Consider the following 16,722-nt stretch of genomic DNA (forward strand, 5'->3'; position numbering starts at 1 on the left):
CAACAGCCCAGCTTACACTAAGTGATTTTGTGAGCTGAGGGAAAAAATATTACCAAGCCCAAAGTAGGCAACACTCGAGGAAAAAAAAAAAGCAAAAAAAAAAAAGCCATAGGATAGAGCAATAGAGAACAAGAACCAGAGGAAAGGACTTGAGAGAAAGCAAAACTTGGGATTTATTGTAGTTTAAGAAGTACATAATGCAAAAAAAAAAAAAGTACATAATGCTTAAATCAAGCAAGGAAAATAAAATGCTTGCAAATTTTCATGCATCACTATCAAGGCTATAGCTTTGATTTTATCTTTCTTATCATCACTTAGAATAAGGAGGAGACCTAACAAAGCAAGATAGTGATAAGTGAATATATGTAAATTGTCAAAATCTAGTCTTACTAGATGCCCTGCTCTCTCTGGTGGTACTTCTGCCTCTTGGCTTCTCCTTGCCTGGATGTCTTTATTTCTTTCTCAGCTTTCCTTGGGTGCTAATCCCTCCTGTTACTTCAACCATTGTCTCCATACTGATGCCTTCTGCATCTCGATCCCATGTCTGAGCTCCAGGCCACCTTTCTGGCTGTCTCTGGCCACTGCTACCTGACTGGGCTATCACTGCCGCAAATCAACATGTCTAAAACAGAACTTAGCCTTCTCAAAGCCAGGGTCCCCTTTATTCATCAGCCTCATAGAGAAACCCATGCCGGTCTGTCTCTTCCCTCTCTCCCCCAGATGCAGTCATGACTGCCTGCAGGCTGTGTCCTCTGTTTCTCCTGAATCCAGGTTGTCTTCCCACTGTCCTGAAGAACCCAGTCCCTTACTGCTGACAAAGTGCACTCACAGAAAAGTATACAAACAGCCTCAGTCTATCCCCCTCCAAAGTATCCTATACACTGTGCCAACCACATAAATCATTTAATACCTTCAATCTGGCCAAAAATATTCTATAGTTCCCTATTATCCTCAAGTTAAATTCAAACTCTGCTCCTCAAAGCCTTTAAAAACCAGGCCCCAAACATCTGCTCCAGCCTCATTGCCCACCACGTCTTTACACAAACCCCCCACCCTAGACAGCCGCACTTGTCTGCTTTGAACCCCCAAACATGCAGTGAGCCTCCCATCCCTTATGTCTCACTTCACACACATCCCTTTACCTCCAATTCCCTTATGCAATGGAGCGCCATCCTTGAAGACCCACTTTAAGCTCCACGTCACCCAAGAAGCTCCCCTGCTTTAACAAAAAGGCTACTGCTTTCCTCTAATTTCCTGTCAATAACCTTGATAATCGATGGCTCTCACACTGCATACACAGTGGAATAAATCTAAGGATGTGCAGATTTATTGGACTATAAACCCCTGGATGACAAAAACTGTCCTTTGCATTACTTCATACTCCCCATGTGACCTTGCACATTATAGCATTCTCAACACATCTGTAAAGCAGACGCTCAGAAATCTGTATTACACATAGAAAAATGTTTCTGAGCTTACATTGCCTTTTTAGACAAATTCTAATACTTTGACTGATTTCTTTCCCCAAAAAAGGTCTCGAGCATGAAACCATGTTTAATGCTGCAAAAGTAAACGTAAGAAAGGCTCTTTTCAGGGTGATAGAAACATGCTAAAGTGAATTGTGGTGATGGTTGCACAGCTCTGCAAATTCTCTAAAAATCATGGAATTGTATACTTAAATTATATGCTAAAAAAAGGTGAATTTTATGGTATATAAATTATACTTCAATAAAACTGTTTAAAATAAAAAAGTAAGTGTAGGTGCATGCAACTTTAATTTAAATAACTGTAAAGAAAAAAAGGAAGGATTCTCTATACAGCTGCCTGATACTAAAATAGACATTTAAATGTATTTATGTTTTTTCTAATTATAAAAATAGGCTCATTATAAAAAATATAAATACAAAAAAGTAAAAAGAAAGTAAATGTCAGCAGAAATCCACCACGTAAGAAATAACTCTAAGGAGACAGTCAAATAAATGACTATCATATTGTTTTATAACCTTTTTTCATTGAACAATGTTATGACATCTTTTGGGATCAATTAATATACATCTATATCATCCCTTTAATGACTGTGTAGTACTCTGTTGAATAAAAGTACCATAAAATATTTAACCAGACCCCTATTAATGGATATATGTGTGTTCTTAATACAAATCTTTATATATACATCTTACATACTTGTCTGGTTATTGCCTTAGGATAAATTTCTAGAAATGGAATTCATGTGTCAAAGGTTTTCGCATTTTTATTTTGATACTTACTGCCAAACTAACACATTTTTAAAAGCCTAACTTTTCCTCTCCTTCTTTCTGGAGATAGCCCACCTTTACCAGCCTGCAAAGAAGGATTTTTCCTGGCCATAGATCTCTAACAAATGGAAGAATCCTTTGAACAACTTATATTTTTGTGTTAGTTCTTTGGTTTTATTCTCAACCACAGCTCACCCTGGATACTAGTGAGATTCAAACTGGTCAGGAAAGTAGAGTGCTTCAAACACATTAATTTACGTGTCCTTCACTCTTTGCCAAATGTTACAAATATCACCCTCATGCCCAGCTGACCCTTCTCTTGGGTTACCATAGGACCCCACCCCAATCACTCACTCGATCTCCTCCCACTCAGGCCCAGGAGGAAAAGAGGCCCAGGCTTAGCCAGGACAGCTAATGCTACAGCTGCAACAAGACAGAAAATTACTGGAGAGAAACATCCTGTAAGAACAGAATCCTCATGAGAAAGAGAGACGGCGGGTCATGTACTCTGAACTGCACCCTCTCCGCATCCCCTGCAGGCCATGGTGCCATGAGTTCAGGGTGAGGAGCATGTACTAAATGATGGTTGATTAAATCTGGACAGCATCCTATAGGGAGTCTGTGCTCCTGAGACTCCAGAGTTTTGACCACGCACCACAGGACTGATCCTCGGCAAGACTCAAGCTAATCTCTCTTTTAAAATTCCTCAATCAATGAAGAAGGGAGGGAGAGACACTCATGGTGGCTACAGGCAGAAAGGGGTTCATTTCAGCTTACCCCACACATCTCAGTCTTTCCTTCCCTATCTGTTCAGCCAGTGCATGTCACATATGTAACAGAGCCACACATAAAGGAGGAGATGCAGCCCCGACAGCTGCATAGGGCCTCTACTACTGAGGCACATTTATACTTGAAAAGCTCTTTCTTCTAGCCTTTGTATCTTCCTAACTAGTTCAGCTCCTAGAAAGAAACCAGTCTGAAGCTTCTCAGCCAACCACTTACTATGCCAGCATAATGAAAGCGGTGGCCATCCCCTACCTATCCCCACCTCCATCACCACCAGAAGCAACACAGACTTAAGTCTCCAGCCTGGGAACAGAAAGCCACACTTTTCTAGATGGGACAGATGAAACATGGGAAACTGAGAATGGAAAAAAGGCCTGCTGGTCCCACATTCTGCTTCATCAAGCCTACCCACAGGGTTAAGAGGATCAGAGAAAGCACAACAAGAAGAGCCTTGGCTTTAATGCCTTCTGTAAGCAGGCAAACTCCTGCCTCAAGATGCATGCCCTTCAGCCTGTACACAGAGGCTCCAGCCCCCAGGGCCAGTGTGCACATTTTCTAAAGTGTACCGAATTTAGTTTCCAGCCCACTGTGAAAATCAAAATACTACACCATGACCACCACAGCCATTGTTCCAGAAGCTAGATTGTGGCTTTGCTGTAGAAAGGAGCAGAGGAGACCGCAGAGCAAGCTGAGCAGGGCCAGAGACAAATCTGAACACAAGAACATGGAAAAAGCGCATGTGGGGGTGGGGGTCAGGACAAAATATAATTTATAATTATTTTGATCCCCTAAAAGGTTCTCTCTCATTACTTGAAATACCCATTTGCAAATTAAGAACCTGCTGAAGATTTTGGATGTTATCTCATCCCAACTGGCACTCCACCTGCCCCTCCTATACTTTTTTGTTCCCCATCCATGTTTTACATTTGCATTGCAAACAATGAAAAAGGAAAGCTTCTGCAGAAAGCAATTTCCTGGGCCAGCAGCTCTTGGACTAATATTCCCTTTGCAATTACCATGCTTTCTGTATGCGTGTACTCCCCTTGCTCCTCTCTCCATTCCTCCATCCTCAGCCAGCAACTTCTGCTTGAGCCAAGTCTGTCTAACAGAGCACTACAGACCATGTTCCAAACTACCCCCTATGAAATTGCCCTGGCCAGAGAGAGGAGCAAGAACTGGATGGGAAAAGCGGCAAGGATCTTGGGTAGTCAGCTTAATAGGCAACCCCAGAGGCAGAGGGGTAGCACTCAGGCATATAGCTCTTACAAAAGACAGCAAATAAAACCCCTGCCCCCAAAGTTCACAATCTGAAACTTTAAGAGTCTTGTTCAAAAAACTGCTAGAGAGGTACAAGGATTAGCAGATGTCCAATCCACAAAGCCAGAGATCTTTCAGTATTGGTCTGAAGGAAGAGCAAAATACACTTGTTGGCTTGCTGAGGCATAAATGCATCCTCTGATCAGCATAGCAGAATTCAGAATCAACACAGACCTTTATGATTCATAGCACCTGCACGGCCAGCTTCCCATATCAAGGGTGTCAACAGATTCTATTGTTGGTGGTATACGTGAATATCTATTCTCTTTCTTGGTGTGAGGAAAATGTTCCAGCTCTTGTGTTCCAATCTCCTAACCCCCTAAATGGAACTACTATAATAAAGAAACATACTGAGACTCACTGATACAGGAAAATGGTCATTGGCAGCACAATTCCTGTTCTTAGGTCTTAAGCCCATGACCAAGCAGAGCCACACATGACCATCCTGAACTTGGAGAAGAAAAGAAATACAGCTGACACTATGGGCTGCCCCTAGAAACCCCAGGAACCAGGACTCCCATATATGGAAATGGGGTGAGCACATTTTCAAAAAACTTGACTTGGAATAAATAGAAAAACAAGGCAGTTAAGATGACTCCAAACTAAAATACTGAAATCTGCCCCAAATTGCCTGAGAGCCACCCATTTGCAGGAGGATAGTGATCCTTCTACATCTTACATGACCCCCCAATCGTCGGCAGCCGTCCGTCTCGAGAGACGATGGCGTAGCTTCCTGAGAGTCTATCTGCACCGCCGAGAATGGCTGTGCAGTCCGACTCGGGAGTGACAATCCCTGCCGCACTTGTTACAGGCGGGCAAGAGCGACCCCCCAATACACAAATGTATATTAATGCTATTGATTCAGCCACACCCCCATCGTTGCCTTTTTCACTCGAGTCCACCCCAACCCCCAGTGTACTTACAAGAATAAGCTCCACTGGCTCAAGAAACTAAAAACACAGATATTTCATGAAGATCCCTCTTTTGAATGATCTGAATATTACAGTTAACAGGTGGGGAAATCTTAAATATACGAGTATTATCATGACAGGGCCACTGGAACGGATCAGTGCCATAAGTCAGACAGGACTAGAAGTTTCCGCCCCACCATCAGGTTCCTCTTTAGCCTTGACAGATCAAACTCAAGCCGATGCAGGCAACAGAGATCAGTTCAGTCTCCGAGCCAAAGGTCTTCACAGTGAGGGACCAAAGCTGCCCTGGCTGGGCCTCTGCCGGCCCGTGTCCCAGATTAATCACCACCAGGCAGGGCCTGGACACCAGGCTGCAATCTGAGCCCAGCAGCACCTGCACAGGGGTCACCCTGGCTCCTCCTGCACTCCGCTTGGGCAGGACTCCAGGGCGTGAGGGTGTCCACCTGTTGACTAGGTTACCTGGAACAGGAGGGCAAGACACTCAGCCATTTTCAATCCTGCAGGTAAGTCAGAAACTGTATGAGTGGCTAGTGAAGGAAGGAGGAAAGATGCAGCAACTCAAGTAGTTAAGTGAAGGCTCTACGAGAAAGAATATTCCCAGCCTCTGAGCAGAAGAAAAAGGCCCAAAGTCCCTCTCTAGAAAGGAAAGGTAGCTCTAGACCAACAGTGGGTGAACTAAGCTCTCAGAGGTTATGAACTAATGAGATGCTCTGAGGGTCCGGTACACGTGCTCCTCATCTACAGATCTGCAGGACACTGATGAGAAGGAAAGAGACCAGAGCAGGGATATCTTTTCAAAACACCCTCAAATGCTTCCAGATATGCTAGAGTAAAAGGAAGCTTAGAAACAAATTCCCTCTGTGAGGTGTAGGAGTTTCCTATGAATGCTAAGACCTTGGAAAATAGTTTTTTCAATGATCACCTAAATCAGTATGCTATTTCAAATACTGAACACTCAGAGCTGGCAACTAAGTATGGTGAGTGTACATATATATCTATCTCCTCCAGAATGCTCTTTTTAGGACCAAAGGACCCGATTATATTGTAAAGTCCTCTCAGATGGTAATCTCTTTTACACTGTTGCTTCTCTAAGTAGAATAGGAGGAAGTATTCTTGAGGCTAAAAAAAAAAAAATTTCAAAAGGAGGAAGATAAGCATGAAGATCTGTATCTTAGAAAGATCTGTCCCAGGCCCTAACCTGTGCTACAAGGAGAAACCACTCATGAATGCACCCTTTCCCACATGCCCCATGGCCCCAGGGAAGACAGGGTGGGGAGGGGTCAGAGTCAGATTGAAGTGTGTCCCTTGAAAGAGCAGAGAAAAGCACAGGTCAGATAAGAGGAGAAGGAGCTCCTGCGCAGTGCCTTCATTTGAGGAGGAACACCCACATCCTGACTGTTACACCTTGTACCTCCAGAGCTCCATCTCCAGGAATTCCCTTTGAACTCCAGCTGCAACCCCACTTTAGGATAGAGCAGTGGCTACAATTACACACTTGCTTGGAACAATGGGGGGGGGGGTGCCACATGTGACAGGCCATGAAAGGTCCCTGCCTATAAAACAGACTGGAAAACAAACCCTTAATTTAAATGTTAATGAAAGTGCTGTGGAGACATCAGAGGCTTCCCGGCTGCTCAGAGAACAGCTACACCAGCCACAGAATTTATGGCTCCCCTTCACCCTCCCGCCTCCCTCTCTGCCTCATCACCCACTGAAGTTTAAAGAGTAAAAAAAAAAAAACAACTAATTTTAACATTAACTCCATGCTTCCACCTTGGGATGTGATTGCTAAATTATCTGTAGGCAGAACAGTGATCAAAGGTGGAAAAACACAGGCACATTGCACACACAACCCAGAGAAGTCAGCCACAGCTGTGGCAGGAAAATTACCTTCTCTCTCTTCCCGATGTGATGCAGGAAGAGAAGAAATAGTAGTGCAGGCAGGGACTGGAACCGGGAGGTACAAGCAGCGGGAAGAAGAGAAAGAAGACTCTGACCCCTCCAGTGTGCTCTGTTCTCCCATCTGAGAACTTAGCACACAGATTACCTACTTGACTGGTCTGTCTCTCCATCAGACTACGCTGTCTAGTTCACTGCTGTTTCCCCAGGGTCTAGCACATAGTAATGCTTAAGTACCTGGAGAGAGAAAGAGAGAATGGGGGCAGGTGGCAGGTGGGAGAGAGACAGAGGTAGAGGTGGAGAAAGAACTGAAACACTGAGACTGAGGGATGGAAAGGTACCCCTGTTAGCAGGGGCAGGGTCTCCATGCACGGACTCTGTCTCCAGCCTTCTGCAGCAGCCTCTGTTTCTATCTGTGGTATTTTATTTGTCAGCTCTTGACAACTGAGCCAACCTTGCTGGCCAGGGAAAGACTTGCTCCCACAAATGGGTTCTGGGCCAGCCAGTGCTGGTTGGGTTGCTGGTCTCAGGCCAGAAGCTCAGCACATGAGCCTCCCAGTGCCCATCCTGCCCTGGCTAGTGGCAGATATCCAGAGTCTTGAGGAAATGAAACCCACCCTTGTCCCTGTGGCATTTTGTCCTTGCTACTGATGGACACAACCGCCAGAGAGGCTTGGCTTAGCGCAGGCAATGAACTCTAGGGCAGGCACTGCCCTGAGTCTCAGCAGGACCAGACTGATTCAACTATATCCCCGCACCGATCCTATTCCAATTTTTAGTCACTTCCGGCTGGACCAAGGGGCCCACCTAGCATTACCCAGAGCTTCCTTCTTTCTCCAGGTGCCATGCCAGCTCTGGCCCCTCTATGGTGCCTTATGCCACTAACCCTGTCATCCAAGGGCACCACATGTAGGAAGCTCCCTCCTGTGTGCTCTCCAGCCTGGCAAAGGGGAGCACTAAGCCAATTCTTGCCTTAGTAAGGTATCCTTTCCCTGGACAGGCCCCAGAGGAAGCTTCCCTCTCGCCCCAACCCTGGGAAGGGAGAATGGAGATGTCTTTGAGTTGGCCAGGGGCCAGGCCATCAGGAGAGCAGCCACAGGTGAGGCAGGACAAAACCATCCATCAGAACACTTTTTCAGGTTATCAAGGTTAGGGATCCTCTTCAAGACCCAGCTCTCCATTGCCAACCAGAAAAAGCAAAACTCGGGGGCACAACCTTTACTTTTGATTCACTTCTTCTAAAAGCACTGAGCGAGTTATGAAGCCCAGGGCCAAAGGGTTGCTGAACCACTGGGAACCAAAAGAATCCAAACTGAAAGTTGGCTGCTTCTTTTTCCAATCTTTCAAAACTCTCTGTCAGGGAAAACTCCAGATGCAATTACCTTTCACTAAAGAAAGGTGCATTTCAACAGGCTAGTGAATATGCATCTACCCCCCACACAACACACAGCAAACCCTGTAGCCACTGGAACAAACACCCTGCTCTCCCAAGAAACCCACCCCCTTACCAAACAGTACACAGTGCCTGCTTTCCTTCCAGATTCTCCCTCACCTCTGGGAGAAATGAAGCAAGAAGGGGCAGCTGCTCCATCAAAACCCCCCAGAGGCCGCAACTCACTTTACAAATTTGAATCGGTACATTTCATGCAGACTTGGACTAATCCCCCCAAAAACAAACAGGCCACCACAGTGAGAAAAGTAACACAAAATTATATTGTATCTTTAATAACACAGCTAAGTCAAGTTTCTACACCTATACCACTCATATATTTCCCTAATGACAGAAACAAGAGAGAAGGAATTAAAACCCAAGTGTCCTGGGAAGCCTTCCTGACCACACTCACTCTCACGATAGCAAGCATTGTCCCGAGATGGGGGAAGGATTCTGTTGAGCACCTCCTTTTCCTTGAGGGTAATAAATATGGTGTCTGCAGAGGAAGGAGGAGCTGGGGGCTCCTCTGTCTTCCCTTCCCATGCAAACAGGGCAGGCAGGCCTACAGATTCATTTCACCATCAGGGCCCCCACGGCCGGCTTGAAGGGAGCCCTGCAAACTGAAGATCTATGAGAAGCCTCACTCCTGGACTGAGTGAGCCCAAGCCTCCATTACACACTGCCTCCCACCCCCTGCTCTATCCCAACTCTGGCCCCAGGTCCCACAGAGCCCTTCAAGGGCCACTGCTACTGTCCAAGATGCTACTGGTAAAGGCATGGCAATGACGTGGCCACAGGCTGACGACCGGAGCGCGAGCTGCTGCCTCTTCTATCCCACCCCACATGGGCTCCACCTCAAGCATCCCTGAGCCTCAGTTTCTCCCTCTGCCCAGAATGGCACCCCTCTCCCCCCTCAGTCAAAGACAGCCTCATTTCAGGCACTTAGTATCATGTGGCAACCACAACAATTATGTACCCATCTAATCCCCTCCACTGAATAGGATCTTTGGGGGGAATTGCCTCATAGCAAGTGTTCAGCCAGTTCACAGGGAGTAAGGAGAAAAGGGAGTAAGAAAGGGAAAGATGAAAAGTAGAAGGGAATGAAATTAAGGCTTTAACAGTTCTGCATTTCCTCACTCTTGAGTATTTACTAACTGTATTTAGCGTGTAATAATGTTAGATGGCAACAAAACATTTTTCACATTTTAAAAACTGCTTTTCTATGTTACTCATGGAAAAGTGCTCAGAATCCAATGTGACCCCAGGAGGCCGGATCTCTGAGAGCAGCCCTACAACACACCCAGACAGGTGCCCTTACAGCCCGGGCACGCCTCCAGCATCTCACTGCTCTTCCAGCTCAACCCATCCTCTGTCACTCATAACAGCGCCACGCTGGGGCTCCTCTGCAGGAGGAGGGCCTCATCTGTAAGCCAGGAATCTGAAAAACAGAACTATTGCTAGCAGGGCAGGAAGACGGGTAAGCAGTAGAGTCAAAGGTCCTTGCCTGCCACCCTGCTGTGGAGACTACTGGTTTTCCTTCTGTGTTTTTTAAGTGCCTAAACACAGCTCTAAGAACAGAACTGGTGTGAAGTATCATCTTCCATGACTGTTTACGAATCAAGAACTCAAGGTCATGGAAGGAAGGAAAGGTGACATTTGGACACAGGAAAGAATACCCGCTTTCTTCCAGTCATAAGCACCTCAAAATAAGCCTAGGGCTTGAGGTTTCATGTTTCACGCTACAAGTGTCTAAATAAACACATAAGAAAGGAAGACAGAAAAGCCCCTGCATCAGATAAATACAGTAAATAGCTCTCGCATTTTATTTGAAATAGAAGAAAGAGATTAATTAAGAAAAGTGTAACTAACTGTATGAGGGAGCTGTGAGGGAGTGAGAATTTGTCAGGTAAACCTAGAGGACAGCTCCTCACATGTCCCATGTTCTTCATGAGGGGTTCAGGGTCTCATCACATTAGGGAAACTGATGACCATAGTCAACAGGGAAGGTGGCAGGAAGGGGAACAGAAGGCAGGCATCAAGGGCGGAACATTACAGAAGGAAAAGGAGAGGAAAGAGAGATTCCTGCTGAGTCCCCCCACCACCACCACCACCAAGAAGACTGCAAAAGAGCAATATAATGTAACTCCACCTGGGCCAGCAAAGCCCTGGCCAGAGTGGAGAATGAGAGCCACTAAACAAAGGCTACACCAGAGAGGAGAGATGCTGGCTGACATCATATTACAGCCCTTTAGCTTTGCAGAGTATTTTCTCAGTCATTATTTCAGGTCATAGTCACAATAATCTAGGAAGCTCTGTAAAGGAAAAATATTTACATTTAATAGATGAGGAAACTAAAGCTCAGAGAAGGGAGTGACCTACCTGAGGCTCCTCTGATGGCTGATGGCAGAGCAGAACTTCGGTCTCCCAGAACAGACCCCAAGGCTAGGAGGCATTGCCTCCCAGATTGGGATAAATGGATGAGCTGATTGAAAGGTTCAAATTCATGGACACAGAGAGATAAAACTGATCTAACACTGAGATGAAAAGGTTTCTAACCCAGAATACTTTGGGGTAAGAGAAAAAGGAGTAGAGATAACACTAGCATATACTCTGGTCTCCTAGCGTAATGACAGAATCCCAAATGCAAACTATTTTTAAAGAGTTCAAGATACCATCTGTGGAGTTAGGGGAAAGGTCATCTCAAATAACTGTGGGTCAGGAGTTGAACAGCCAGCCAACAGTGAGTGGAAGACTCACCCCAGGGTCAAGAAAGGACACCAAGAAGACAAGAAGACTGAAAGAGAATGTGAAGAAAATAGAAATCTCAGGTTTTCACCAAAGGTGAGGTACACCAAGGGTGTGGCAGAGGGTTTGGCATAGAGCTAATGACTAATTAGTGTCAGCTGCTAGTAGTAGTAGTGGTCATGGGGCACACTAGCAACAGAAAGCTAGGTCCTTCCTCAAAGCCAGTCTCCAAGTTGTAGCCAAAACTCCCCAAACTCAGTTAATTGTAATAGAAACTGCTACTTAATGGTGAGGGCAGACTCCATCTTCACCTTCTTATTGGCACCATCTTCAACAGTTGCTGTGCTCTATTCTGTTAACAGGTAGCCTAACTCACTCCAGAAGAGGTAGCTAGAGTAGAAGAATATGGGGTGGGGGTGCTGGGAGAGTCTGTCTGGGTTCTTTGGCCTAAACCCATGTGCAGGAAGCATAGGATCATCTCCAGCCCTGAAGAACTTTCCTCTACACCCCTGCCCCCCCACCCCCGTTTCCTGAAGCCAGCAGAAGTCCACAGGTAACCACCAAGATAAAGTCATAAGCCCACCTGCCATCTCTCACAGATTGTCCCACCTTCCTTCAGTCCTTACACAGATCCAGCCCACAGACCCTAAAGCCTGACTAACCGGCTTAAAAACGGACATTAGGAAGAAACTGAGGAGGGGACAAACCTTGATGGCTCCATTTTCCACCCTCTGCTCCCACATACTTAGGCCTCTCTACTCCCTGCTGGTCTTTCCTTCCCTCTTTCCTAGGCTTCCTAGAATGATTTGTTCTGAACAGCGACAGGTTTATAGGTTAGCCGACACCTCCGCTCTGTGGAATTTTAATTAACTTCTCCCATCGTCAATATGCTAAGGAATGGGGTCTCCATTCTCTGGGGTCAGCAATGTGTTTCAGGTCCTGCTATATCAGCCGTCAAATTGAAGAATTAATGACGTGGCTAATCGGCTCTAATTCTTTAGGAAGAAAAAAATTTGAAAGGGAGTTGTGGAAGGGGGCAGGAGGAGGGGTGCAAGCTCCTTGGGGTGAAGAGAAGAAGGAAAGGGGGCTGACCAAAGAGGGTAACTGGCTCTCTCATAAAACAAATGACTGACTCAAACCCAGTGTTGGAGGGTGCATCCCTACAGCTTTCCTATTGATCATCTGGATTGGGAGTGAGGGAGGAAGGAAGTGGGGAAGACCCTGGGTAAATACTGTGATGGAGCAGGTACAGGAAAGGGCATCAGTGTTTTCTGCTGGGGAGGAGAGAGGCTCTGCCTTACTCCATGAGAGCCCAGAAAGCAGAAGTCGGGATAGATAAAGCTAGAGAAATACCAGTCGGGCCAAAGGGTAAGGTAAAGAAATGCCATCATCAAAAACTTGGCACTTCTGCTACTATAGTCAATAAATCTACCCCCCACACACGTCTTTGGATGAAAGCCCAATGGCACCCAGGCCCCAAGCCTCTCCTGATGTCTCAGCTCTGCAATGGATACTCCAGAAGACATTTTCCAAGGGGAACAAACCACTGATGTGAGTTGTAGGAGCAGGCTGGCTGGTACTGTCTCCTCCCAGGGGTTCTGAGAGGCCTGAGCTCTCAGGTACATTCTAACATAGTATTCTTTCCTTCACATTCCTGAGCTAGATGCTTAGGAAGCTAACTCCTGGAAGGTTATCTCAACCCCATGCATATATGAAGTGAGCTTCATAGCTCAAGTCTTGGGACAATTCCCAAAATCTCCAGGAGAGTAACTCAAAGCAACCTAGAATATATAGCTAGAAGATTTTCTAGCCCACCTGACCTTGTAAAATAAAAGCATTATTATACGGGACATAATCATATCCAAAAATGTCTCCCTTACCTGAGTAATGGACTGATAGCAATGGACCAGACTCGGTCTTCAGTCTGGATGGTGTGTAAGCACTGCCCAAGCTGGCCTGAGGCCAAAGACCATACCTGGAAACAGGAGAGGAGAGGCTCTCGTTGGCAGTGCCTGGATGGGTATGGGGTGAAGGAAAGATGCACCAGCTGGGGGTGACTCTCCCTGGGCGGCGGTGGGGTGGTGGTGGAGAACCCCTTCTGTCCTGTGTACACAGAGCACAGGGTACCAGCAGAAGGGCCTCGCGGCTCCTGAATATAGCCTACCACCCAAACAGACCCTAGCTCTCAGTCCTAACCACCCTCTTTTACTCCCACCCGACAGCCCTTACTTCCCCGCCAACTTCATCCCAGGGAATCAGAAGTTTCGCATTCCTCAGCTGAGACTTGACTGAGATGAGTGAGTAGACGGGCTCACCCCTCTTAGCAACCTCCCCATGTTTGTGGATTTTCCTTTCTCCTATCTCTCACCAAGGTTTTGCTTTGGGGAGGGAGGGGGAGGGAGGAAGATCAAGGCACGGTATGGGAGGAGAGAGATGGAATTAGAGTAGAACTAGAGAGAGGAGTAAAAAGAGAGATGCAAGAGAAAGAAAGAATGGAAGAAGAAGAAGCTCTTCAAAGTAGGAAGGTGGTGTGTTGTTGTTTGTTTGTTGATAATGCCCAGGGTCCAATGCTGCTCATGTCAGCACGGAATTTAGCACCTAATGTCACCAAAAGTAGCAGAAAAGCTTAACTCTTTTAAGCTTCCATATCTCCTACAGGTTAAAAATATTGCTTGAAGCACATTATCTGGTCCCTATCAGTCAGGAATGTACATTAGCAGCCACTCTGAGCTTAACTCTAATCAACACTCACAGAGCCCTCTCAGCCGTCAGTGCATTTAGAAATCTCCCATTAAGCACAAGGCCCCCCTGCCTCACTCTACCCCAGATGACACACACAGGGAAATAAGCCTCTAACTAAACAGAAGGGAAACCTCTAATATACAGGGCTGTCCCCAGACAGCAGCCAAGGAGGGATCCTGAGACGGCCAGCTGGATCAATGACCTCTCAAGGTCCCTGCAGTGCTATAAGGGGAACACACAAGTCAGTTAGCACCTTAGATGGAAGAACTTTCAGGAAACATTCCTTGAGTTTAAGGGGTAGGTAATGGAGTGGGGGTGGTTCTGCCTCCTTAGGGTCACATGATATCTCTTCCCTATAAAAGGAGAAAGTGCTATAGATTTTGTGTGCATGATCGGGGCAGTGGGCATGAGTTGCTTTTCTCAACATAGGGAAAAGAAAATAAATGTAACAAGAAAAGCCTGAATGAGGAGGAGCAGAAAACAAAGGTAAATACCAGAAAGTTCTCAGAGTGCCATGATTCCAGCTTACTCTTCTGGATCTATAGTCAGGCCGCTTTGGTAGTAACTAGATGCACTTCTGATGTCCTCTTTCAGACGGCCCCATATTGAAAGAGGTTTACCTTTTCTCTGATACAGGCCCCCTAGAAGGCATGTTCTTGCATGGGTGGTAGGAAGACACTAAGGACTCTGATTACCAAATCTATGGGGACAGCCTAGGCCTGAATTCATTAGTGCTCTCCAGGAAACTGTCTGGTGGATTCCCAGATTGTACAAACCACAGAACAAGGTTCCTGGTCTCCAGGAGTGGCTCAGGAAGCATGCTGCCAGTTCTGAGCAGCACACCATCCACCAGGAACATGAGTGTGCTGAACACATCTTTACCCTCAGTGGTCAAACACAAAAAAGACCCATCCCTGGAGATGTGACTCAATGGGAGCGGACATTTATACGGTCCTTTTAAAAAGCAGTTGGCTGTATATACCAAGACCTTTAAAATCACCAAAGTCTTTGCCCTGGCTGGTGTGGCTCAGTTGCTTGGGGACCATCCAGCAAATCAAAAGGTCACAAATTTGATTCCTTGTCAGGGCACATGCCTGAGTTGCAGGTCTAGTCCCCAGCTGGGGCACATATAAGAGGTAACTGATCGATGTTACTCTCTCTCTCTCTCTTTCTCCCTCCCTTCCCTCTTTCTAGAATAAAAGAAAAAAAAATTGAATCACCAAAGCCTTTGATTCAGTCATTCTATTGTTGAGACCCTATCCTAAGAAAATGATCCTAAAATGAAGAAAAACCTAAATGATAAAAATATTCCCTAAAGCCTGCAATAGCAGAAAGGACTTCGGAATCAGACAAATTTGGGCTGAACACTATTTGTTACTTATTATCTCTGATCTTACAGATGTTTCATAACTTCTCAGTCTCAGGTTCTCACGTATAAAATAAGAAATAATACCCATCTTTCAGGGTTGCAGTGTGGAAAAGTGAAGATATGTATAAATTACCCAGCACAATAGCACAGTATTTGGTAGGTATTAGGCATCAATAATAATGGTTCTTAATACTATAGGAAAAAAACTAGATACAAGCATCACCAATAGGAAAAATTGTGACTAAATTATGGCAAATCCATTGTGAAGCTATTAAAGATGACACTAACAAAAAATTTGTACTACTAATAAAAAAACCTTATCAAATAAAGCTGATACAGCAGTGTATACTGGGTAGCTAAAAATATATTGTAAGCATAATTATGCAGCAGAAAATTACCCTAAAAGATAAAATGAGAAAATAAATAAATGTAAAGAGCTTAGCACAGTGCCTGGTTACATTCTATATTGTTACAGATCAAACAAGTAAATCTATGCTTTGAAAAATAACAAAAAGAAGAAAAAAAGCAAGTTCAAATGCTCCCTCCCTCTTTATAAAATCTCCCCTTCCAAGCCAGATGTGATCCAGCCACCCTCCAAATTTCCTGGCCCTTTCCCTAGAGCCTCACACTTCAGTCTTTAGCCATTTCCAATCACCTTCAGAGTGCACTCATGTCTCAGCTCTCCTTAAGGAGAGAGGCTGTATATTCCTCCCCTTTGAATAACCCTGGTTGCCTTGTATAGGCACATATCATAATGAATGAAAGGATAGAGAAAAAGGAAGAAATGAAGGGATGGCCAGTACCAGCCCAGACCCACCAAGAATGCAAGCTACCATTCTGCCACATCTCAGGATGGGGCTGGCCCCACTAAAGTCCAGAGAGGCCACCCAAGCTAAGTCACAGTAAGTTTAAAACTAAGGTTCTGGGAGGATGAGGAAGAAGGCTTTCCAGAAGTCCCTTGCTCAGCAGTCTTACAAAGAAAATGTTTTCGTTTTCTTCACCCCAATAAAACAAACCTCTTTTCTAAGACACAGTACATATTTGGGGAGCTCCCTCAAAAAGAGGCTATAGATATTTATAGGCAAACATGATAGTTATTATGTAGGTTCATATGCATTACAAGCCTGAAGTAGCAGCTGTAGAATTGCAAATGCCACCAAAAGAAAGTGGAGAGCCAGTTATAAAAGGCTAACTGTGGGTAATGTAGAAATGGGCCAGGAAGATGAAGGTGGAGAAATGCAGAGA

The 16,722-nt window shown here is 45.4% G+C and overlaps 1 protein-coding gene across 4 annotated transcripts in view; it reads right to left on the reverse strand.

Moving 5' to 3' along the window:
* Window positions 1-16,722, reverse strand: part of FBXW4 (F-box and WD repeat domain containing 4) — a 75,662-nt gene that overhangs the window by 40,004 nt on the left and 18,936 nt on the right. For 3 of the 4 annotated variants that reach the window (XM_090278447.1, XM_090278448.1, XM_090278451.1), the window contains exon 5: window positions 13,247-13,341. The exons of the other annotated variant lie outside the window; for it this stretch is intronic. In XM_090278447.1, the coding sequence (XP_090134573.1) occupies window positions 13,247-13,341 (95 nt within the window). The remainder of the gene's footprint in view (window positions 1-13,246; window positions 13,342-16,722) is intronic. 4 annotated transcript variants of the gene reach the window in all.

Source organism: Furipterus horrens, unplaced genomic scaffold (genome assembly GCF_987537825.1).
Source record: "Furipterus horrens unplaced genomic scaffold, mFurHor1.1.pri manual_scaffold_5, whole genome shotgun sequence".
Taxonomy (NCBI): domain Eukaryota; kingdom Metazoa; phylum Chordata; class Mammalia; order Chiroptera; family Furipteridae; genus Furipterus; species Furipterus horrens.